The sequence below is a fragment of the Heterodontus francisci genome, chromosome 8 (genome assembly GCF_036365525.1).
Source record: "Heterodontus francisci isolate sHetFra1 chromosome 8, sHetFra1.hap1, whole genome shotgun sequence".
NCBI classification, from domain to species: domain Eukaryota; kingdom Metazoa; phylum Chordata; class Chondrichthyes; order Heterodontiformes; family Heterodontidae; genus Heterodontus; species Heterodontus francisci.
Window position 1 is genome coordinate 49,956,528 of NC_090378.1, and position 25,047 is coordinate 49,981,574.

The 25,047-nt window shown below is 40.7% G+C and overlaps 1 protein-coding gene across 3 annotated transcripts in view; it reads left to right on the forward strand.

Moving 5' to 3' along the window:
• Positions 1–25,047, forward strand: part of tut4 (terminal uridylyl transferase 4) — a 109,959-nt gene that overhangs the window by 19,729 nt on the left and 65,183 nt on the right. For all 3 annotated transcript variants that reach the window (XM_068037127.1, XM_068037126.1, XM_068037128.1), the window contains 7 exons: positions 9,027–9,196; positions 15,511–15,627; positions 15,881–16,058; positions 17,048–17,136; positions 18,150–18,201; positions 19,546–19,615; positions 21,236–21,362. In XM_068037127.1, the coding sequence (XP_067893228.1) occupies positions 9,027–9,196; positions 15,511–15,627; positions 15,881–16,058; positions 17,048–17,136; positions 18,150–18,201; positions 19,546–19,615; positions 21,236–21,362 (803 nt within the window). The remainder of the gene's footprint in view (positions 1–9,026; positions 9,197–15,510; positions 15,628–15,880; positions 16,059–17,047; positions 17,137–18,149; positions 18,202–19,545; positions 19,616–21,235; positions 21,363–25,047) is intronic.

The window sequence follows — 25,047 nt, forward strand, 5'->3', positions numbered from 1 at the left end:
CTCAGGCAGCACATTCCAGATTCTCACTACTCGCTGCGTAAAAAAGGTTTTTCCTCATATTGCTTCTGGCTATTTTGCCAGTCACTTTAAATTGACGTCCTCTGGTTCTGAATCATTCTGCCTGAGGGAAAAGCTTCTCCCTTTCTAATCTATCCAGACTCCTCAAAATATTGAACACCTCTATCAAGTCTCCTCCTCTCAACCTTCTCTTAAAGAGCAGCTCCAGCTTCTCCAATCTATCTCATAATTGAAGTTCCTCATTCCTGGAACTATTCATGTAAATCTATTCTGCACCCTCTCCAGTGCATTCACATCCTTCCTAAGTGTGTGCTCAGCACTGAACCCGTTTCTCCAGTTGAGGCGGAACCGATGTTTTATAAAGCTTCACCATAACCTCCTTGCTTTTGTACTCTGTGCCTCTATTTATAAAGCCCAAGTTCCCGTATACCTTATTAACCATTTTCTGAACCTGCCCTGCCACCTTCAACGATTTATGCACATTTATCCCCAGGTCCCTCTGTTCCTGCATCCCCTTTAAAATTGTATCCTTTATTTTATATTGCCTCTCCTCATTCTTCCTCCCAAAATGTATCACTTCATAGTTCTTTGCATTAAATGTCATCTGCCACTTGTCCGTCCATTCCACCAGCCTGTCTCTATCTTCTTGAAGTCTATTTCTATCCTCCTGAAAGTTCACAATTCTTCTAAGTTTTGTGTCATCTGCAAATTTTGAAATTGTGCCCTGCAGACCCAAGTCAAGGTCATTATTTTATATTAAGAAAAGGAGTGGTCCTAACACTGATCCCTGGGCACCCCCACTTCCTCCAGTCTGAAAAACAACCGTTCACTACTAATTTCGGTTTCATGTCACTCAGCCAGCTTCGTATCCAAGATGCCACTGCCCCTTTTATTTCATGGGCTTTAACTTTGCTGACAAGCCTGTTATGTGGAACTTTATTTATCAAATGCCTTTTGGAAGTCCATGTACACCACGTCAACCTCATTACCATTATCAGCCCTCTCTGTTATCTCAACAAAAAACTTGATCAGGTTAGTTGAACAGGAATAAAAACATGAAGTGCTGGAAATACTCAGCAGATCTGGCAGAATCTGTGGAGAGAGAAACAAGAGTTAATGTTTCAGGTCTGTGACCTTTCATCAGAACCATTCTGATGAAAGGTCACAGACCTGAAAAGTTAACTCTGTTTCTCTCTCTACAGATGCTGCCAGACTGCTGAGTATTTCCAGCACTTGCTGTTTTTATTTCAGATTTCCAGCATCTGCAGTACTTTGCTTTTATTTTAGTTGAACAGGATTTACCCTTAATAAACCCGTGCTGGCTTTCCTTAATTAATCCACATTTGTCCATATAACTGTTAATTTTGTCCTGGATTATCATTTCTAAAAGCTTTCCCCCAACCGAGGTTAACCTCACTGGCCTGTAGTTGCTGGGCTTATCCTTGCATCCTTTTTTCCCTGGTTGTAGTGCTGAAGTCTTGTGCTCCAGAACTAACCGTGCCCCTAGCCAGGCTGTTCCACTAAAGCTACAACATTGGCATCTAACTGACAAAGTGGAAAATTGCTCAGGTATGTCCTTAACACAAAACCAGGAGAAATCCAATCTGGCCGGTTGCCACCCCATCAGTTTACTCTCAATCATCAGCAAAGTGATGGAAGGGCACGTTGAATGTGCTATCAAGTGGCACTTGCTCACCAATAACCTGCTCACCAATGTTCAGTTTATGTTTTAGCAGGACCACCCAACTCCAGATCTCATTACAGCCTTGACCCAAACATGGATTAAAAAAAGCTGAATTCCAAAGGTGAGGTGAGAGTGACTGCCCTTGATATCAAGGCATCGGACACGGGTTGTAATCATTCAGTAGTTCTCAGTGACTGGAGTTGTACACATGGCCCTTGTGAGGCAGCCAACACTTACTGAATCTAAAAAGCAGGCAGCTTCCATTGCGACAGGGTTACTTCAAAAAGCAGCCTGAGAGCAGCTGAAATCCTGGTCTAAACAAAGTAACCAGGAGTCCCAGGTTGCTGTTCTACAGCACAAGCAAAGGGATAGACACGGTCATCTGTAGAATTTGAACGGTATGCAGCAGAGGTCACAAAGTTGATGTCACTTCAATCTTGCCCTCGTTTTTGAAAAATTCTGAGACTTCGAAGCCCTCTGGCAAGATCTGCATTTGCCTACATAGCATGACTGTACATGACATGTAGTTAATTGGATGTGAAGAATTTTGAGAGATCCTGAGGATGTGATAGGACGCTGTATAAATGTGTGATATATTGTAAACACAGTGAGTTGAGAAAAAGACTTCTTTCAGATCAGGCTTGGTTTTAGCGAATGGAAATAATTGAACTAAGATGGGAAGGGAAAAGCAGAGAGGAGAGGGTGGGGAAAGGAGTACTTTCTCTCAAGTTCATCTTTGAGTTCTCCTAGAGACATGACTGGAAGAAGAGAATGGCATAGTTTTTATGGTTTGGTTGGCATCCTTCCATTTATAAAAGATGATTGACGCGCAGCAAACAATCCATTTAGGTAGGTTCTGTTCTCTTGGTGCACCTTTGCTGATGTCTGTGAAGGCCAATCCTTGAGGGGTAGGTTCTACCACAAGTGCCGTGAAGCTGTGAGTTGTTGTTTTTGACGTTGGCACCTGTTGCCTTATTGGTTGAGTGCTGTACGATTTCAAGCATTGAGATCTTGAAATGATGGTGAACGTTAGTCATTATCCATAACTGGTTTATATGAAGTACTTTTGTATTTTGTTTAAAGGGATTAACATTAACACCAATTACTATTTTGTGGCTGTCCGAAATGTAACTGTTGTATTTGGTGCTAAGGACTACTCCCATAAACTAGATTTTTCTCCCTATGAACGATTGGCAGATATGAAAATAAAATCGCACAATGCAATGTTCCTCAGGGTTAAACAGAACACCCTTGCTTACTGAACATATCACAAGCCATATATTATTTTCTTAGTCTTCATATTCCTTAAGAATAATCACTCTTATTAGATAGTATGACTTAAGCTACAATCTACAAATCAGATTTATTAATAGTAAGCAATAAATAGTAGCAAGACACCAATACAACAGATTCCACTAGATTATAGCATTTACCTTTTAGCTCAGTTCATAAAATACTATATGGTGCTATATTAACTCTTGATACTGATTTTTGGATCAATGTATCTCTACATGGGTAGTGGTACAGTAAGATGGGAAGAACTAACAGAGAATCCCTTTGGTTGTTATAGCCCCTTTGATTTCAAGACCAAAAGCTGATTGACAGATATCATTGATATTTGAATACAGCTATCAAAAAATCTTTTCTTCAAAACTGCCCATCTCCCCATCCAAAAGTACAAAACATGATTAAGGACACCTTGAGATCTCCTACATTTTAGGCTATTGATAAAATCTGACACCTGTGCAAACCTGGCACAAGCCTGTGTAAATGAACCACTCATTGGTCCAGATTTTGCGATCAGCAGTGAACAAAGGGCGCTAGCCAATCATCAGACATACACTCGATCACAGACTTTTTATAGGCTTTTGCACTGGAACTTGGGGTTAGAAAGTCATTTTGGTGCAGTACTCTCTGGGACCTGTGAACAGAGCAAGCAATGTGTGTCTCCTTAATTCAATGTCAAGTCATGTACAGAAAACAAAATAAAGAAAAGGAAAGAAAGATGGGATTGAGAGAGAGATAAAAGAGACAAAAATATTTTTTTAAAATATTATTTTTTGAAATCTCCAGCAATATTTAAAATCTGAAGGAATGAGACTCCACTCTTGTAAAAGTTAATTTTCAGTAGTATGGAGGTTGTTTGACATACCATGCTATTAAAAATTTAATTACAGTAGAATGGACAAGACCTAACTTTTTCTGGCGACTTTATTGGGTATCTATCAGATAAGTTCAGTAATGTCATGTGCTGCATCTATTTTATTGCTGAGTCTCTTGGCGAGTTACCAATTTAGCGAAGCTGATGGAGGATCAGGGTAACTTCGACAGCAACTTCCAGATTCCCACATTTAACTGCGCATGTATGGTTTCCAGAAGTTGCAGTCCAATTTACACCTTAATAACGGTGAGCGCTGATATCCTCGCTGTTATTTTTACCACAAAATTTGGACTATTGTTTCTATGAATGTTTCTAACTTGGTTACCCGTGCTTATTATTCCTTCTTTAGATTAGATTAGATTAGAGATACAGCACTGAAACAGGCCCTTCGGCCCACCGAGTCTGTGCCGACCATCAACCACCCATTTATACTAATCCTACACTAATCCCATATTCCTACCAAACATCCCCACCTGTCCCTATATTTCCCTACCACCTACCTATACTAGTGACAATTTATAATGGCCAATTTACCTATCAACCTAGTTCAGCATTCATTTTTCCTTCCGTCTTTCTGAAGTGCATTGGGATATTTTTCTATGTTAAATACAGTATATAAATGCAAGTTGTTTTCGTCTGGCAGATATTGGGAAAAAATAGTTTCATTACCTAAATAGCTATTGATGCAATCTGGATCACCATATCCTGCGCATATTCCACATGAGTGGCTATCAAGTAATCAATTTGAATTTATTATCAAAATAATAGTAAAAATAGTCCATAATGGTTTGAAGCATGACAAATGTTCTCATCAGTCAAAAGTCTCTGCGTTAAGTTACTAGATGAAGGAATTTCAAATGACTGCATTAGGAATATAGGAATTGCTGGATAAAAATGACCAAGATCCATCTATTTGGCCTTCAACAGTCCTGATAGTAACATGGTACAATGTTAATGGAGTTGTTGACTAATCATAGCACTTAGTCTACAACAGGTCCAAACATGACAAAAGGAAAGCCCAATGGTGGAGTACCTTGAGAAGCATAGGTCTTAAGCAGTGCTGCACTTGCCACATGTTATATCTCAAATTACTCATATACTGTAACCAAAATGTTATTTTATGAAAGAAATTTAATTTGTATTTGAATGAATCAATGCTGTTTTCGCTGTTTTCCAATGTAGTTTGTTCCAAAGATTGGTCACTTGCTCGCTGAAATATTGTTTCCACAGATTCGTTTTGAATTTACTCCCTTCAGACACAGACTGTGTCTTCTGGTTCTACTGTTTTGGATAAGGTGAAATAGCTCATCATGGCCCACGTTGTCTAATCCCTTTAGAATCCTAAAAAGAAAAGCAGTCTTATCACGTCTCAAACTTGTCTTCCAGCTCAATTTACATAATCATTCCTCATAATCCATCCACTCAATCATTCAAGTTGCTCTTTTCTGTATCCTCTGTATGCAATATTTGTATCGTGTAATTTGAAGGCAGAAATTCCTTATCAGAATGATAGGTCCACCTGTTTTATGCAGATTTTAAAAATGTAAATTTGTGTATGATTGATCTCCAGGCATAAGTTTTTAAAGTTATTTTTCAGTTCCAGGTATGCTATTGTACAGTGTTATTTGTAATCATTCAGGATGGATGCTGGCTGTAGCACAGAATGCTATTGTGCTACATATGTGTAAAGAGTGAAGAGGAATGTTAGTGTAGCTTTAAGTAATGGTCTGAAAGCTACTTATTGAGGATTCATTGTGCCTCATAATGAAACTTTGGGACTCAGAAGCTCTGTACATTTTGTGAGGCCTTGAAGTTTAGCTGCATGCTGGCTTAGTCATTTCCTGGTCCTTTTAAGAGTTTCTGTTTTTTCTTTACTAGCCTGTGAAATAGGACGTGGTAGTACACTTAAGTATAAGAAATATATGTTGAGAGATCACATTCCTTGATCCATTGGTTTGTGTTGGCTCAAGCAGCTATCAGCTAAGTTGAACATCTGCATATGTAATTGGAGTTATAATATACTAAACAAAAACAGTTAAAATAAATTATCTTTGCTGTACATCAGTGACAAATTTGAACAATATTTTAAAATATCTGTTTAGAATCATAGAATGTAGAGCACAGAAGGAGGCCATTTGGCCTATTGTGCCTGTGCTGGCTCTTTGAAAGAACTATCCAATTAGACTCATTCCCCTGCTTTCCACTTAGCCCTGCAAAGTTTTCCACTTCATTTATTTATCCAATTCCTTTTTAAAAGTTATTTTTGTATCTGCTTCCACCACTCTTTCAGGCACTGTATTTCAGATCATAACAACTTCTTGTGTATTTTGTTTTCCTCCCATCCCTTCTAGTTCTTTTCCCAATTAACTTAAATCTGTGTCCTTTGGTTACCAGATCTTCTGCTGCTGGTAGTAGTTTCTCCTTATTTACTCTATCAAAACCCTTCAAGGTTTTGAATGCTTCTCTCAAATTTCCCCTTAACTTTCTCTAGTCTCTCTGCATAATTGAAGTCTTTATTCCTGATGCAATTCCAGTAAATCTCCTCTGCACCTTCTTTGAGGTCTTGACATCCTTCCTAAAACGTGGCGCCCAGAATTGGGCACAGTATGCCAGCTGTGGCCTAACTAGTGTTTTATAAAGCATAACTTGCTTGCTTTTGTACTGAATGCCGCTGTTAATAAAGCCAAGGATCCCATATGTCTTTTTAACAACCCTCTCAGCTTGTACTTCCACCTTCAAAGTCTTGCCTCTGTACACTCCCAGGTTCTCTGGTTCTTTAAAATTATACCATTTAGTTTATACTGCAACTCCACATTATTTCTCTTCACACTTGTCTGTGTTAAATTTCATTTGCCACGTGTCTGCCCATTTCACTGATCTATTTCCTCCTGAAGTCTGCTATTATCCTCACAGTTTACTACATTTCCAAGTTTTGCGTCATCTGCAAACTGCATTTCTGTTCAGTCACAGAACTTGAAGTTCATACTACCTGCATGCTTCATCAGTAACAACAGCTTGCATTTATATAGTGCCTTTAATGCAGTAAAGGTGCTTCACAAAATTTAACACAGCTACAAAAGATAATATTAGGACAAATGACCAAAAACTTGGTCAAAGAGATAAGTTTTAAAAGAGGCAGAGAAATTTAGTGAGGGAATCTAAGTTTATTGCTTAGGCAGCTGAAAGCTCGGCCACTAATGGTGCACCGATTAAAATTGGAGGAGCGCAGCTATCTCGGAGGATTGTCGGAGAAGGAGGTTACAGAGATAGGGAGGGTTGAGGGCATAGAGTGATTTGAAAACAAGTCTAAGATTTTAAAAGTTGAGATTTTGCTAGACTGGGAACTAATGTAGATCATTGAGCACAGGGGTGATGGTTTCATGGGACTTGGTGCTAGTTAGGAGTTCACATTTATGGAGGCTGGCCAGGAGAGCATTTGAATCGACAAATTTAGAAGTCTTAAAGGGATGGATGAGGGTTTCAGAAGTAGATGAGTGAGTAGATGAGGGGCAGAGTCAGGTAATGGAAGAAGGCAGTTTTGGTGATGGTGCAGGTATGTGGTTGGAAGCTCATCTCAGGATCATATGACAACAAGGTTGCGAATGGTCTGGTTCAGCCTCAGGCAAGCTTCAGGAGAGGGATGGAGTTGGTGGCTAGGGAACAGAGTTTGTGGTGGGGACCAAAGATAATGGCTTTCCAATATTTAGTTGGAGGAAATTTCTGTTCATCTAGTACTGGATGCCGTACAAGCAGTGTAACAACTGTCCCAATACATTTGCCACTTTTATTTTTAATAAATTAAATAGGCAAGACCTTTGTTTAACCTTTTTTTTCCTTCCACAAATGAAAAGCAAAACAGGAATGTGGAATGAACAGAAAAAGGGAACCAGGAAACATGATTGAGTTAATTTCCATTTCCACATTTCCATTCTCCACCATATATAAACCTACTGTTTCCACCCGTACCAGTTATTCCTCCAGATGAGTATGCTACCTGAAATATCAAGGCCTGTCAGTTCTTCTAAGAACTCCAGTTACAAGGAAACAACTGCTTTTTTCAGTGAAAATTCACATGGTGTAGAACCATAAAATCATCTTACTCAAGATATGATTCCATAGTCAATTGGTGTATCATTAGGTATGTTAGATTGAGGAAAAGATGTTGGTGTGGTTGTTGACTAAATGGTGAAAATGATGGCAACATCAGTCATAGAATTTGAAGGATATATACGGACCAGTTCTCCAATGTGAACCCTCAGTGGTGAGCATCACCGACTGGGTGCAAGCATTCAGAAATCAGCCCCATAATGTTGGGGTATGTAAATGGGTCCATAGAATGTTGGAAAAAAATTGCACTCCAAAGCATTGGTCAGACTATGTTTTATTTGCACTCATTAGGACCAGAAATGTTAGTACCATTTCAGCATTCATTGTTAGTATTGCGCATTCATCAAGCAAGATCAAGTATAGCAGAGCTAAATGTACATTGACAGTTTTTTTCTCTCATTTCCTGAGTGAGATGGCTGATTAATACCAAATTAAGGATAGTTTTATTCTATAACCACATTCCCAATAGGACCTGGATCAAGACTGCCCAAAATCATTTCCCATCAGTTTGCATTTGATCACAGGTCTTGGGAGAAAGGGTAATATGTAACTCACTGTGCTAACTAGTTCCTCAACAATATATTACTTTTGAAATTTTGTGAGTAATGTTACAGCTGGGAAATAAAATTCTTTGAGCACCTACTGTCTGCATCAGGCTTTTCTCCGTAAGGTATACCATGATTTGCTGCTGAAAAAAGTTCTTTTAACTCTGCCTCAACAATGTACCTCAGCCACAACCTCAGAAGAGCAACCATACTAGGCCAGAGTAATACTTTACAGTTTTCCACACCAAGCATCCTGTGACTTCTGAGTGAGCAACTTAGTGCTGAATTAGTGAGTTGTTTTGTGTTGCGGTTCATGAATTGAAACTACCCAAACTAATTCCACAGAGGATGCTTGCAACTACCAAACATAAAAACTTCTGGGTTGGACTTGTTTCCAGGTTCTAGAGATGAGGTTTATTTCTAAATCACTGCATATTGATCTTATCTGTCATAGCTTTTGTTTGGGGCAAAAATACAGAAGCGTATCAAAAATACTTTTGTACATTTGTAGTATTTACAGGTAAAACAACTGCTACAAATGCAAATAAAGCACATCCTTTAGAGAAAGGCAATCCAGAGAGCACACTGGTGATTGATGAGTCTAAAATGACAGCAGAACAACTTGGACTAAAACAAGCAGAGGAAAGACTGGAGAGAGATTATATTTTTCGCCTGGAAAAAGTAGGACATGATTTGCTTTGAAAATACAATACATGTTACAATGGTATTAAAGTTAATTTAAAACTAAATGAATAATGCTGATTTTTGGACAAGTGTAAATTTTGGGGGGATTTCTGCAAAATACAATGTACGGTTGGATTTGTAACAGATGTGTTCCTTAATATAACATTGTTGGTAGAAGAATTATATTAATATTTCACTGTTATTGCTGATGAACTGTCAAAACTGATTCCTTTTGTAAGAGGCAGAGTAGAGTCAAAAATAAATGTGTTGCATCGTTCCTGACTTGGATTAGTTTTGAATTATTTAGCAAAGAACCAGCATAAACATGGTGGACCACAATGGCTCTGAGCGCTTGTGAGGAGGTGCTAGGCTTCTGTTTGATCCTTCCCCAGTTGAGCAAAGACTACTGAAATTTGGACCCCAACAAGTCAGGACCACAAGTGTCAACCCCTGTCCCACAATTCTGGAACTCTGCAACAGTGCGTTGCTACCCCAGTGTAGTTGCTACCTAAGACCGTTATTTTCAGTGCAGCAGACTGGTTGGGTAGCAGTTACCTTTTTCCTGAAAGCCTTCAACCCAACTCTCATTTCCTAATCAAACAAATGAGTGATAGGTTCACTAGCCCAACTATCAACCTGTCCAACCATTTTGGGGTGAAAATCCAGAAGTGTTTATTCCATAATGCATTGAAAATAAAATACAAAAAAAATGTTTTAAGTGGAATGATATTTATTATTGATTATTTTGATTGAGGGTCATGAACTTTGGGAAGTGTTTGACAGTCTGGAAGCAGGCAAATTATAGTTTCCATATTCAAAAAGCTGTCAGGTGTAAGCCCATTAGCCTCACTGAATAATTTGAAAAAAATCTGAATTAATAATCAGAAGCAAAATGAAAGAATATCTTTATGAAATGGCCAATAGGGGCTTTAGAAAGGGTAGATCTTGGTATCTTGACCACGCTCATGAAGACAGTAGACTCAGGAGAAAGCCAAAATGTTATAAATTGAGCTACACTGTTGCACCTGAGACCTGAGCTGATCAGTAGCAACTGATGTTCAGTGTGGGCAAATAATGCAAGGAACAATAGGATATACATATCGAGAAAAGATATCTTAGAGCATTTTATAGCCAATTAAAAAATGACAATGCAGCACTCTGTCAGTATTGCACTGGACCCAGCACAGATTTTGTGTCTCTGGAGTCAGAGTTGAACCTACAGCTATCAAAAAGACTGCCACTGAGCAAAAGCTGACACCTAATATTCTTCAATAGACTTCTATTCCCATTTGGAAGAAAATGGGCTCATCAGTGATAGGCAACATGGTTTTGTGCAGGGAAGGTCATGTCTTACCAACTTAATAGAATTCTTTGAGGAAGTGACAAAGTTGTTTGATGAGGGAAGGGCTGTCGATGTCATATACATGGACTTCAGTAAGGCGTTTGATAAGGTTCCCCATGGCAGGCTGATGGAGAAAGTGAAGGCGCTTGGGGTCCAAGGTGTACTAGCTAGATGGATAAAGAACTGGCTGGGCAACAGGAGACAGAGAGTAGCAGTGGAAGGGAGTTTCTCAAAATGGAGACGTGTGACCAGTGGTGTTCCACAGGGATCCGTGCTGGGACCACTGTTGTTTGTGATATACATTAATGATTTGGAGGAAAGTATAGGTGGACTGATTAGCAAGTTTGCAGACGACACTAAGATTGGTGGAGTAGCAGATAGTGAAGGGGACTGTCAGAGAATACAGCAGAATATAGATAGATTAGAGAGTTGGGCAGAGAAATGGCAGATGGAGTTCAATCAGGGCAAATGCGAGGTGATGCATTTTGGAAGATCCAATTCAAGAGTGAACTATACAGTAAATGGAAAAGTCCTGGGGAAAATTGATGTCCAGAGAGATTTGGGTGTTCAGGTCCACTGTTCCCTGAAGGTGGCAACGCAGGTAAATAGAGTGGTCAAGAAGGCATATGGCATGCTTTCCTTCATCGGACGGGGCATTGAGTACAAGAGTTGGCAGGTCATGTTACAGTTGTATAGGACTTTGGTTCGGCCACATTTGGAATACTGCGGACAGTTCTGGTCGCCACATTATCAAAAGGATGTGGATGCTTTGGAGAGGGTGCAGAGGAGGTTCACCAGGATGTTGCCTGGTATGGAGGGCGCTAGCTATGAAGAGAGGTTGAGTAGATTAGGATTATTTTCATTAGAAAGACGGAGGTTGAGGGGGGACCTGATTGAGGTGTACAAAATCATGAGAGGTATAGACAGGGTGGATAGCAAGAAGCTTTTTCCCAGAGTGGGGGTTTCAATTACTAGAGGACACGAGTTCAAAGTGAAAGGGGAAATGTTTAGGGGGGATATGCGTGGAAAGTTCTTTACGCAGAGGGTGGTGGGCACCTGGAACGCATTGCCAGCGGAGGTGGTAGATGCGGGCACGATGGAGTCTTTTAAGATGTATCTAGACAGATACATGAATGGGCAGGAAGAAAAGAGATACAGAACCTTAGAAAATAGGCGACATGTTTAGAGAGAGGATCTGGATCGGCGCAGGCTTGGAGGGCCGAAGGGCCTGTTCCTGTGCTGTAATTATCTTTGTTCTTTGTTCTATTACTATTTGAATAGTAAGAAAATAGCGTCATTTTAAATCCTGTCTGAATTTGGTTTGGTTGCATCATAACATACTGTGAGGGGAGGGTGTGAGAGTTAGGTGGAAAATATTTAATCATGATGCTCCACCCATCATGAGGTGTGGGGCAGGCTTGATGGACCAGATGCTCTTTTCCTGCCCATCAGTTTTGTAGTTTTGTATTCATACTTACGAAAAATTGGATAACTATGACTTATTAATCTGTAGGATAATACAATAACCCCCAACTGATTATTGAATGTGATTTTAGATTTTTGCAAATCAGTAATTCAGCAATTGCAACTTCCAACTGTTAGGTTTGAACCTTATCTAAGCGAGAGTAACAGGGTAGTTGTTATGGGGGACTTTAACTTTCCAAATATTGACTGGAAATACTATAGTTCGAGTACTTTAGATGGGTCAGTTTTTGTCCAGTGTGTGCAGGAGGGTTTTCTGACACAGTATGTAGACAGGCCAACCAGGGGCGATGCCACATTGGATTTGGTACTGGGTAATGAACCCGGCCAGGTGTTAGATTTAGATGTAGGTGAGCACTTTGGTGATAGTGATGACAATTCGGTTAGGTTTACCTTAGCGATGGGCAGGGACAGGTATGTACAGCAGGGCAAGAATTATAGCTGGGGGAAAGGAAATTATGATGCGATTAGGCAAGATTTAGGATGCTTAGGATGGGGAAGGAAACTGCAGGGGATGGGCGCAATCGAAATGTGGAGCTTATTCAAGGAGCAGCTACTGCGTGTCCTTGATAAGTATGTACCTGTCAGGCAGGGAGGAAGTTGTCGAGCGAGGGAGCCGTGGTTTACTAAAGAAGTTGAAGCGCTTGTCAAGAGGAAGAAGAAGGCTTATGTTAGGATGAGACGTGAAGGCTCAGTTAGGGCGCTTGAGAGTTGCAAGCTAGCCAGGAAGGATCTAAAGGGAGAGCTAAGAAGAGCAAGGAGAGGACACGAGAAGTCATTGGCGGATAGGATCAAGGAAAACCCTAAGGCTTTTTATAGGTATATCAGGAATAAAAGAATGACTAGAGTTAGATTAGGGCCAATCAAGGATAGTAGTGGAAAGTTGTGTGTGGAATCAGAGGAGATAGGGGAAGCGTTAAATGAATATTTTGCGTCAGTATTTACAGTAGAGAAAGAAAATGTTGTTGAGGAGAATACTGAGATTCAGACTACTAGGCTAGATGGGATTGAGGTTCACAAGGAGGAGGTGTTAGCAATTTTGGAAAGTGTGAAAATAGATAAGTCCCCTGGGCCAGATGGGGTTTATCCTAGGATTCTCTGGGAAGCCAGGGAGGAGATTGCAGAGCCTTTGTCCTTGATCTTTATGTCGTCATTGTCGACAGGAATAGTGCCGGAAGACTGGAGGATAGCAAATGTTGTCCCCTTGTTCAAGAAGGGGAGTAGAGACAGCCCTGGTAATTATAGACCTGTGAGCCTTACTTCGGTTGTGGGTAAAATGTTGGAAAAGGTTATAAGAGACAGGATTTATAATCATCTTGAAAAGAATAAGTTCATTAGCGATAGTCAGCACGGTTTTGTGAAGGGTAGGTCGTGCCTCACAAACCTTATTGAGTTTTTCGAGAAGGTGACCAAACAGGTGGATGAGGGTAAAGCAGTGGATGTGGTGTATATGGATTTCAGTAAGGCGTTTGATAAGGTTCCCCACGGTAGGCTATTGCAGAAAATACGGAAGTATGGGGTTGAAGGTGATTTAGAGCTTTGGATCAGAAATTGGCTAGCTGAAAGAAGACAGAGGGTGGTGGTTGATGGCAAATGTTCATCCTGGAGTTTAGTTACTAGTGGTGTACCACAAGGATCTGTTTTGGGGCCACTGCTGTTTGTCATTTTTATAAATGACCTGGAAGAGGGTGTAGAAGGGTGGGTTAATAAATTTGCAGATGACACGAAGGTCGGTGGAGTTGTGGATAGTGCCGAAGGATGTTGTAGGGTACAGAGGGACATAGATAGGCTGCAGAGCTGGGCTGGGAGATGGCAAATGGAGTTTAATGCGGAAAAGTGTGAGGTGATTCACTTTGGAAGGAGTAACAGGAATGCAGAGTACTGGGCTAATGGGAAGATTCTTGGTAGTGTAGATGAACAGAGAGATCTTGGTGTCCAGGTACATAAATCCCTGAAAGTTGCTACCCAGGTTAATAGGGCTGTTAAGAAGGCATATGGTGTGTTAGCTTTTATTAGTAGGGGGTTTGAGTTTCGGAGCCACGAGGTCATGCTGCAGCTGTACAAAACTCTGGTGAGGCCGCACCTGGAGTATTGCGTGTAGTTCTGATCACCGCATTATAGGAAGGATGTGGAAGCTTTGGAAAGGGTGCAGAGGAGATTTACTAGGATGTTGCCTGGTATGGAGGGAAGGTCTTACGAGGAAAGGCTGAGGGACTTGAGGTTGTTTTCGTTGGAGAGAAGGAGGAGGAGAGGTGACTTAATAGAGACATATAAGATAATCAGAGGGTTAGATAGGGTGGATAGTGAGAGTCTTTTTCCTCGGATGGTGATGGCAAACACGAGGGGACATAGCTTTAAGTTGAGGGGTGATAGATATAGGACAGATGTTAGAGGTAGTTTCTTTACTCAGAGAGTAGTAGGGGCGTGGAACGCCCTGCCTGCAACAGTAGTAGACTCGCCAACTTTAAGGGCATTTAAGTGGTCGTTGGATAGACATATGGATGAAAATGGAATAGTGTAGGTCAGATGGTTTCACAGATCGGCGCAACATCGATGGCCGAAGGGCCTGTACTGCGCTGTAATGTTCTAATACCAGTGTTCTTAAAAAAGAGAGTGGCGAGGGATTTGTGATTTTCTGGTGATATTGAATTTGTAAAGTGATTTTTGTTCATGGCACTCTGATCTAGGTTCCAGTCGGAAAACTGTTAAGCATTGCAATATTTTAACTGTTAGAATAATGGATTTGTAATTTTACCTGAAAGTTGAATCTGATTTATTCAATTTTTCTAGAACTTGCATTAACTTATTGTGTGACTATAACATACATTTGGCGATTTATCATACTTGTAAAATTGGAAAAAGACAAAGGTTTTGTATTTAACCATTTTACTATCTTGGTACGGAGGTTATTTTCAATGATCCTCACTCATGACTTCATTACCTTTAGACTTGACTATTCTAGCACACTCCTGGCTGACCTCCCACATTTTACTCTCAGTAAACTTCAGGTGTTCCAAAACTCTGCTGCCCGTGTCTTAACTCTCACCAAGTCCCGTTCCCATTTCATCCCAGTGCTCGCTGACCTACATTGGCCTCCGATCAAGCAACGTCTTGATTTTAAAATTCTTATCCTGTCTTCAAATCCCTCCGTGACTTTCCCCTCCCTATGTCTGTAATCTCCTCCAGCCCCACAACCCTCCAAGATATCTGTGTTCCTCTAATTCTGGCCTCCTGTGCACCATGGATTTTAATCACTGCACCGCTGGTGGCCACGTCTTCAGTTGCCTAGTCCCCAAGCTCTGGAATACACAACCTACGCCTCTCCATCTCGCTTTCCTCCTCTAAGACACACCTTAAAACCTACATCTTCGACCAAGCTTTTGGTCATCTGACCTAATATCTTCTCTTGTATTCTTTATAAAGCTCATTATATTGTAACATTTCTAGTCATACTGAAGCTTTGTTATATTTATTTTTTGTTTTCAAGCGTTCACCAGAATATCCTTCATGTCAGTACCTATGCAAACTTTGCCTAGTTCACATCGAAAATATCCAGGGAGCTCATAAGCATATAAAAGAAAAACGGCATAAGAAAAATATTGCAGTAAGTGCTCTCATTTGTTTACATTTGCATCTTATTCTGGAATTTTTATTTTTTTGAAACTTGCAGCAAATTCTGCATTAAATATTTTAAAGTGAGTGACATTTTAAGTCCTATGCATACAAGCTACCCTGTCAGATAAAATATTTTATCTAAGAAATAAATCATATGGCAGTCTTTTTATTTTTGAGCCCTGCAGAAATAGTACTGTTAGATTTTAAGATGTGAATTGTTTTTTCCTGTCTTCTGCCTCTAGGAGAAACAGGAGGAAAATGAACTGCGTAATCTATTACCACCAACCCCTGGCCATCTGGCTGCATTGAATTCTGCCGTGTTACAGGCTGCACAGCAAGAGGGGATTTCTGAGCAGGATTTCCAAGTCCGGAAAAATATCGTGAATGAGATGGAGAAAATTATTCAACAACCTTTGCCAGGTGTGAATTACTTTTGATATAGTTCTCCAGCTAGTCACAGACAGGTCATGTGAAATAATGTCTACTGTCCATGAGCACACATTTTCAAATTTGAATATGCAAAACATTGATTTGTACTGCATGTGTTGTCCATTACTAGTCCTCATGGATTAAACTAAGACATCCAAGGTAATAGACAATTTGAAAGTTAATTGCAACTTTGATAACTTTAGAAAGCAGTGATGCCAGGGTAATAGCATTAAGGTTTGAAAAGGAATTACGATCATAGCTTTCTGAAGGATGGAATGAATACAATAAACTTCGTGGTGAGGAAAAAATGGACTGGGAATAGAAGAGACTAAAAATGGCTTAGGACTGGGGTTTCATGGAAGAGAAACCATCAGAACTAGAGATCTGCTTGGAGTCCAGTAAGCAGAGGTTCCAGTAGACCTGACGCAGTTAAATTTAGAATAAATAAAAACAAGAAATGCTGGAAATACTCAACAGGTCTGGCAGCATCAGTGGAGAGAGAAGCAGAGTTAATGTTTCAGGACAGAGACCCTTCATCAGAGTTAAATTTAGTGCTAGTTATAATAAAGGGAGGTTATACGCTAATCACCAAGATTAGAGCTGAAGCAAGCCAAACTGCCAGCTTTCTATTCAGGAATCTGAAGGAGAATCCACAGAAATTATGAGGCAGTGTTTTGAACAAGGACCATGAGGAACAGTCACTGGAGGGGTGAAAAGAGAGTAGTTGTTGCAAATATATTTTTGTTGAAACTTAGATACCACGTTGTAGTGGTCCACTTCAAGTCAACTACATTGACCAATTAAATACTTTCTTTGTAAACTTAATAGCTATAAGTTCTTTTTGGTCATTAGTTTTGCGAGAGTTACCAACTGAGCTATAGTAGTACTGCAGGTATAAAAAGGGCATCAATACACTACAATGTTCATCTACACAAGATGAAACTAAGTAAATCTCTGTTGATTTTTTTTTTGCTTTACAGATTGCTCACTGAGGTTGTATGGCTCTTGTCTTACAAGGTTTGCTTTCAAAACTAGTGACATCAACATTGATGTAAAATTCCCCTCCCATGTAAGTGATACAAAGTGTTTCCATTAATTTTTAACATGTAACCATGAGTTATATGATAGATATATTCTGCATGCATGGAGTTAATTTTAACCAACATTCTGGTGCTTCAACCTTGCTCATGAAATTATAGCCCCATTTAAAATAAAATGTTTTTAATATAAATTATAATCTTGGTTTCTTCTTCCACTACTATTTTGTTAATGTTAGCATCAGATTCTTCCCCAACAAATCATTCTCATTTGCAAGAGAACCTTTACACAAGCTCGTTCTGATGACACTCTTGAACTTGCTGCCTGACATGTTTGAGACCTCTGCAGTTTGCCTTGCTGTCTAAATTTCTTTCATACCCCTGAAACTGACTGAGAATTAACTGTATCTAAAGTAAAAGCAAAATACTGCGGATGCTGGAAATCTGAAATTAAAACTGAAAGTGCTGGAAATACACAACAGGTTTGGCAGCATCTTTGGAGAGGGAAACAGAGTAACATTACACGTCTGACGAAAGGTCATAGACCTGAAAAATTATCTCTGTTTCTATTTCCACAGTAGCTGCCAGACCTGCTGTGTATTTCCAGCACTTCCTGTTTTTATTTATAATTGAATGTGTCTGTTCTTTTGGAGGAGACAAATCTTGTTACTTTGCATAGCAAACAGAACATGGAAGTAAATGGAAAGTGAAATTAACCTGGTCAAAGATTTGGATGTATCTGAAAGTAAGGAAGCTTTTAGGAAATTTGGATTTTGATTCAGATCAATGACTTCTGCATCCCTGAAATGGAGTGATAACATTTTATCAGCATAAGCATCTCTTGAATCTAATCTGGATTGATTAGCACTGCAATACAATAGCACTATAAGATCACCAGCTGTCCTATAATGTATAATAAGTGCTATGAATAAAATGATACATCTTAATATTATGTAATGTACAGTGGTTTAAAAAATTGCTGTATGGTTCTTCATCTCTGTCCATTGTGGGAATTTAGTTTTGGTTATAATTGTTTCTTTTCCAGTTAAATCAGCCAGATGTTTTGATACAAGTGCTGGATATTATTAGAAACAGCTGTAAGTTCACGGACTACCTTTGATAATTTTGCAGTTTGTCTATTATAACTATTGTGGTTTGTGAAGAAGATGGGAATATTGGGTGAAGCCACATAGTGAGCATCCACAAGCTGAGTTCCTGATTGCGGCCATGCAGTTGTGTCAAGTAAAGGCTGGGTGCTTCTTCACTGGCAGACAAAATGAAACCTCACATGTAAGCAGTTCCGACTGGCCAGTTGCAGCATGACATTGGGCAGAGGTCTGGAACCTTGGTTGCCAATACCCTCCGTGTTCCAAAGGAAGCATAGTGCAAGATAGACTTAAATGATTTAAGGAAATTTTCAAACAAGAAATGGGGCTAATCATATGATACTATTTTGAGTATGTAGTCATGTAACATTCATTAATTTCTGTTAGCATCAACAAGAGTTTCGGAACTCACTTAAAAATAAAATAAAACAAGTTTAGATAATTTTGCACAACATTGTTCTCTACATTAATTCTGACTATAGGCTTGTGTTAGAGATTGGTCTCATTTTGTTTCAGCATATATTCAGGTAGTGTACATCGCATACATGAAGATTGTAGTGATCATCAGACTAAATGGGCATGTTCTCAATGGAAAAGAGGAGGTTGAGAGGTGAAATGATTGCTGTTTTTATGAGTCTAAAGGAACTAGATAATATAGATTATAACAAGCTATTGCACCTTGTCCAGAACAGGACCAGAGGACACTACCTGTGCTAGAAGAAGGGATACATTGCAAATTAATCTGCAGAAACAATATTTCAGTGAGCATTTGGTCAATATCGGGAACAGGCTCCCTTGGGAATGATGGAGCAGTTAGCAGTTAGTATTGATTCATTCAAATGAAAATTAGATGGATTTATTTCAGAAAATAACATTTTTGGGTGCGGTATATGAGTAATTTGAAACATGGCCTACAGTAAGTGTAGTATGACCAAGTGGAACTACCAGAACTAACAGCACTGTGGGTGTGCCTGGACCATAAGGACAGCAGCAGTTGAAGAAAGTGGGTCATCGCCACCTTCTCAAGAGCAATTAGGATGGGAAATAAATGCTTGCCTTCCTATGAATGAATTTTAAAAATAAAGGTAAATTAGATGGACCTTGGTCTTTTTCTGTATAGCATTTCCTCTGTTCCTAAATAGCCTGCAATTTTTTTTAAATAGAATTATTTAACTTTTAGATCTTGCATGAGTTATACTTTATTTTAAACTTCTTGTACTATATCAACTTTGACATTGGAAGAATATAACATCCATTATTTATAAGTAATTCTTTAAATCATGCATGCTTCCTTCTTACCTTTGTCTTTAATGTGTTTAAAACTTTACCTTTCAGCTTTATATTCAGATGTCGAGTCTGATTTCCATGCCAAAGTTCCAATTATCTACTGCAGGGAAATAAAAAGGTTTGTGTAAGCTGCAATTGAAGGAATACATCTATTTTATTCCTTTCAGAATGTTCATTGGAAGTTTCTTGTTTATGATTTAGAATGTATAGAAGATACAGCAGGAGAAACAGCATGATATGGTTTATATTTGACTCTTGGAGCTGGCCTAATATCTTGAGAGCACAGAATGGCTTGTACAGGTCATCTTCCAAGGTCCAGTCAAATGAAGGGTTTCCACATGAACAATTACCTTTCTTTTCTGCCTTGGCTTCTGATAAACCCATTGTTTATTTCCAACATTTTCTCTTATTTTCAATACAGATTTCCAACTTTCAGTTTTTTTAAACCTCTAGGATATGTTCCCTATCACATAATTGTACATGCTGTATTCTGTTTGTGCAGTGAGTATATAATTTGCAACAACACGCCTTTTAACACAAAGGTGTTGCTTTAATTATAATAAGTAATCATGTAGACTGCCTCTCGTCTTTCTCGGAAAAGCATTGACCAATATAGAAAATCCAAGTTGACATGCATGTAAATACTCTGAAGCACCCTGCAAATGGTTGAGGAGAGAACATTATTTTTATGTTGCCATTTAAATTAAAACCTACTATACTGAACATACCACAAGAGCAAGTAGTTTAAGCAATTCAAGTCACATCAATCCCAATAGCTTCATGGAAAATAAACTACGCTCAATCTATACTCCTTTCATAGTTGTTTGTTTCTAAACATGTTGAGTCAGTGGTAACACTCTTGTCTCCTGAGTCAGAAGTCTGGCTTCAAGTTTCACTCCAGAGACTTGAGTACAGAATCCAGGCTGACACTTGAGTAAAATACCAAAGGAGTTCTGCACTTTCGAAGGTGTCTTCAAATGAAGTGTTAACCCGAGGCCTTGTCTGTCCCCTCAGGTGGACGTAAAAGATCCATGTCACTATTGAAGAAGGGCAGAAGAATTCTCTGAGTCCTAGCCAATGTTTACCCCTCAACCAACACTACTGAAGCTGATTATCTTGTCATGTATCTCATTGCTGTTTGTGGGAGCTAGCAGTGCACGGGGTGGCTGCTGCATTTCCCTACATTCCAGCAGTGACTGCACTTCAAAAGTCTGCATTGGCTGTAAAGCACTTTGGAATCTCTTGAGATCACAGAAGGTGCTATATAAATGCACGTCTTTTCATTTGTACTATCACGCAGCTTTTTCTTACAGGTTTATTCCCATGCTCCAAACTGCAGCCTTATTAGTAGTAATGAAAACTTTTCTTTCCTCTCCAGCCCTCATTGAATGCTCACGTCCAAACTGTCAGGTTCATAGAACAGAGTATAATAGTCCAAGCTACAATCATCTCCTTGTATGCAGAACATAGAGCAGCATTATTACAGGAGGTGCAGTAAGTGGAATTTACTAGCAGGCCATTTTTCCTTTCTATCCAAATTCTCAGCTGAGTTTGGCAGACCTGTCCTATGGAAGAATGGCTGTATCCAAGATTAGAATTGGAACTTGTATTGCTGGTCAAAAATCTAACAACTGGATTATAGCTTCTAGGTCATGCTTAAAAAAAATCTATTTATTTTTTTAAATGCAATATTCTGTAGAAGATGTTTTCAGACTGTTCATATTCTCTTCACCTGTAGTGGTCTGATTTGTAAAGTCAGTGCAGGGAATGATGTGGCCTGCCTTACTACTAATCTGCTGGCAGCTCTGGTGAAATTGGAGCCTCGACTGATCCCGCTGGTTCTAGCATTTCGGTGCTGGGCAAGGGTGAGTATTTTCCTTCTGAATCAAATGTTTTGACCTTAATCACGATTGAGATGAACATTGAATTATTCTTCTAGTATTTGGGATTTATGTTCAAAATGTTATTCACAGATGTGTACTAAATATTCATGTTTTCATAATTAAAGTACTTTTATTAATTATTACTTAAAAGGGGTATATTGATCAGCCAAATAGCTGAAGTATAGTCCATCATTCTGGAATATATTCCTGAAAAAAAAAGTAAGGTTCACAAAATTTGGGATGATTACTGTCTTTAGTCATTTGTGATATGGATGCTATTTTCTCTCAGTTGGAAATGAGAGAAAGAAAGCGTAGTAATAAAGTGAAACCAAGAATTACCAGTACACTTCATGCAAATGGGAGAGGAGCTCAGTGGTAGCATTCCTGTCTTTGAGTCAGATGGCTGTGGGTTTAAGCCCTACTCTAGGACTTGGAGACATAATTTAGATTGAAACTTCATTGCAGTGCTGAAGGAGGGCTGCATTGTCAGAGGACTTTTGTAATATGTATTGGTCAGTACCACACCATGCACTACAATTTCTGCCTCAGCAATAATGCTGTTGGCCTGCATTTCACGATCAGCGGTGAAGTGACGGCACTCGGCACTGAGCTCAAAGAAAGCTGCCCACAAAGATCTAACATATCTGTGGCTCGGATTTCCTCTTTCCTGATGTCATTTTGAATCTGGTTCAGAGTCAGGAGGGTCTCCAGGTGCCCAAAAGCAGTGATGTCAGGAAGCAGGTTAAGCAGTCAATTACAACAAAGTATTCTCTCAGAAGGCAAACCAGGAAATAAACTGCATTGACTTTGACACCTTTAATTAAAATTTTACAGAGAGCGAAATAAATGATTAGGACATACACATAGGATTGAGGTAGCAGCTAAAATAACAAACTTTAAAAAAAATCTTGATGTGAATTTGTTTTATCATAATGGAGAAATTTGACATTCCACAAATATAAAATTAGTTTTACAGGGCCTGTGAGGCAGTTCAGAGGATATTAGGAACTTAGTACATCGTTTAAAAACCCCGTTACACCTCATTCAACAAGATGTAACTTTTTCAAATGTTTTTGCAGCAAGATTAACAGCGTAAAAGGCCAAATTTTTGTCAATTCAGTGACATCTACTTGATTGCAATCTGCAGGGACTACAACAGCACACTGTATGGGGAAATGTAGAATCACGGCAGCAACTTAGAGTCATAGGCCCTTTGGCCCATCGTGTTTGTGCCGGCCATCAAGCACCTATCTATTCTAATCCCATTTTCCAGCACTTGGCCCGTAGCCTTGTATGCTATGGTGTTTCAAGTGCTCATCTAAGTACTTCTTAAATGTTGTGAGGGTTCCTGCCTCTACCACCCCTTCAGGTAGTGTGTTCCAGATTCCAACCACCTTCTGGGTGAAAAATGTTTTCCTCAAATCTCCTCTAAACCTCCTGCCCCTTACCTTAAATCTAGGCTGCGTTTGCTGACAACGCTACCACTAGGTGGCGCTGCAGTGGCACATGCGCAAATGCAGCATGTGCCACTAAAATGTCACAGTCTGCGACTTCAGGCAGCTGCCAGGACTAAAGATGGTGCTGCTCAAATAATCACACGAAGGCAACCTAACCTAAACACATGGCAGCACACAATGGCGGGAGGGAGAGAATGAGCGAGCGGGCCGGGACTGGGGGGGCGGGGGGGGGGCGGTGGCAGAGCGGGCCGGGGGGGCGGGTGATAGTGGAGCGGGCCAGGCAAGGCGGAGGGAGGTGACGGGGTGTGGAGTGGGGGGGAGCGGAGCGGGCCGGGGAGGGGGGGAGCGGAGCAGGCTGGGGACGGGGGGGAGCAGAGCGGCCGGAAAGAGCGGAGCAGCCGGAGAGAGGAGCGAGGGGGGGAGCAGAGTGGCCGGAGTGAACAGTGAGGGGGGGAGCGGAGTGGCCGGAGAGAGCAGCGAGGCGGGTGAGGTGGGGGGCGGTGGCGGAGCGGCCAAAAGAGCGCAACGGCCAGAAAGAGCAGCGAGGTGTGGAGCGGAGCAGCCGGAGAGAGCAGTGGGGTGGGGGGAGCGGAGCGGCCGAAAGAGCGGATCAGCCGGAGAGAGTATCGAGGGGGGGAGCAGAGTGGCCGGAGCGAGCAGCGAGGGGGGGAGCGGAGTGGCCGAAGAGAGCAGCGAGGCGGGTGGGGTGGGGAGGTGGGGTGGCGGAGCGGCCGAAAGAGCGCAACGGCCGGAGAGAGCAGCGAGGCGGGGATCGGAGCGGCTGGAGAGAGCAGTGGGGGGGTGGGGAGCGGAGCGGCCAGAGAGAGCAGCGAGGAGGGGAGTGGTGCGGCCGAAAGAGCGGAGAGGCTGGAGAGAGCAGAGATGAGCGGAGTGGAGTGGCCGGAGAGAGCAGCGAGGGGGGTGGGGGAGTGGAGCTTGATGCATGGGTGAATACCGGTTAGCGTTGCATTGCTGTACGTGTATAGCACATGCGCAAGTGCGCTGCCCGAAGATGCACACGTCACGCGATGACATCATCGACGCATGCGCTAACCAGTCCTGGCAAGTCGGAACGCAGCGCAGAGAGCAGGAGACCGTCTGCGCATGTGTGCACCTTCACGCAGCCTGATGATGTCACTGGCCGGCTGCATTGTCAGGAATCACTTTGTTAATTCTATGCCCCCTGGTTATTGATCCCTCCACTAAGGGAAAAAGTTTCTTCCTATCTATCCTATCAATGCCCCTCATAATTTTCTATACCTCTATCAGGTCCCCCTCAGCCTTCTCTGCTCTAAGGGAAACAACCCTAGCCTATCCAGTCTCTCTTCATAGCTGAAATGCTCCAGCCCAGGCAACATCCTGGTGAATCTCCTCTGCACCCTCTCCAGTGCAATCAGATCCTTCCTATAGTGTGGTGACCAGAACTGTACACAGTACTCCAGCTGTGGCCTAACTAGCATTTTATACAGCTCCATCATAACCTCCCTGCTCGCATATTCTATGCCTCGGCTAATAAAGGCAAGTATCCCATATGCCTTCTGTTACAAACGACCACTCCAGTCAAAGCCCCCAATCAAAATATACGATTCTGATTGTGGTGGGAGGACCGCACTGATAATTCAATCCTGTCGCTCCACAGATCACCTAACCTATCATTTAAAACTTTCCAGATTAAAGAAAGACCCAGCCAAATTGTACCATCTATTAACCCCCGACTGAGGCTAACCAAACCAGGTGTCTTTAAATTAATAAATTAACTCTTTAATTAGAAGAACTAAATTCTTAAACACTATGAAGATATAAACAACATTTAAAATAGAAAAAATTAGAGTCCTTGCAAATTTACAGTCCACTGTTGCTTGAAGTCCGCACAGAATGTTGCTTGAAGTCCTCACAGTCGTCCGATGCAGAAAAAAGGTTCTTCTACAGTAGAACAGTCCGTAGTCTAACTGCAACAGTAGGTGATGCTTTCTTTCTGCAACGAATTTCAACAAGTAACGACTTGCAAACACCTTCAATAGAATAAATCAGACTTGAGAGTTTTTGAGGGATAAAAGATTGTCACAGTCTAACTTCCCTTCCTTCAGTTTAAATTACCAGAGATCTCTGTTTTGGCTTGACTTTTGTTTTTGGAATTTTGAGAGATAATAATTAAACAGACTAAAATCCTCTTCCTTCAGTTTAAATGGTTGAGAGCTCTTTTTCCAGGT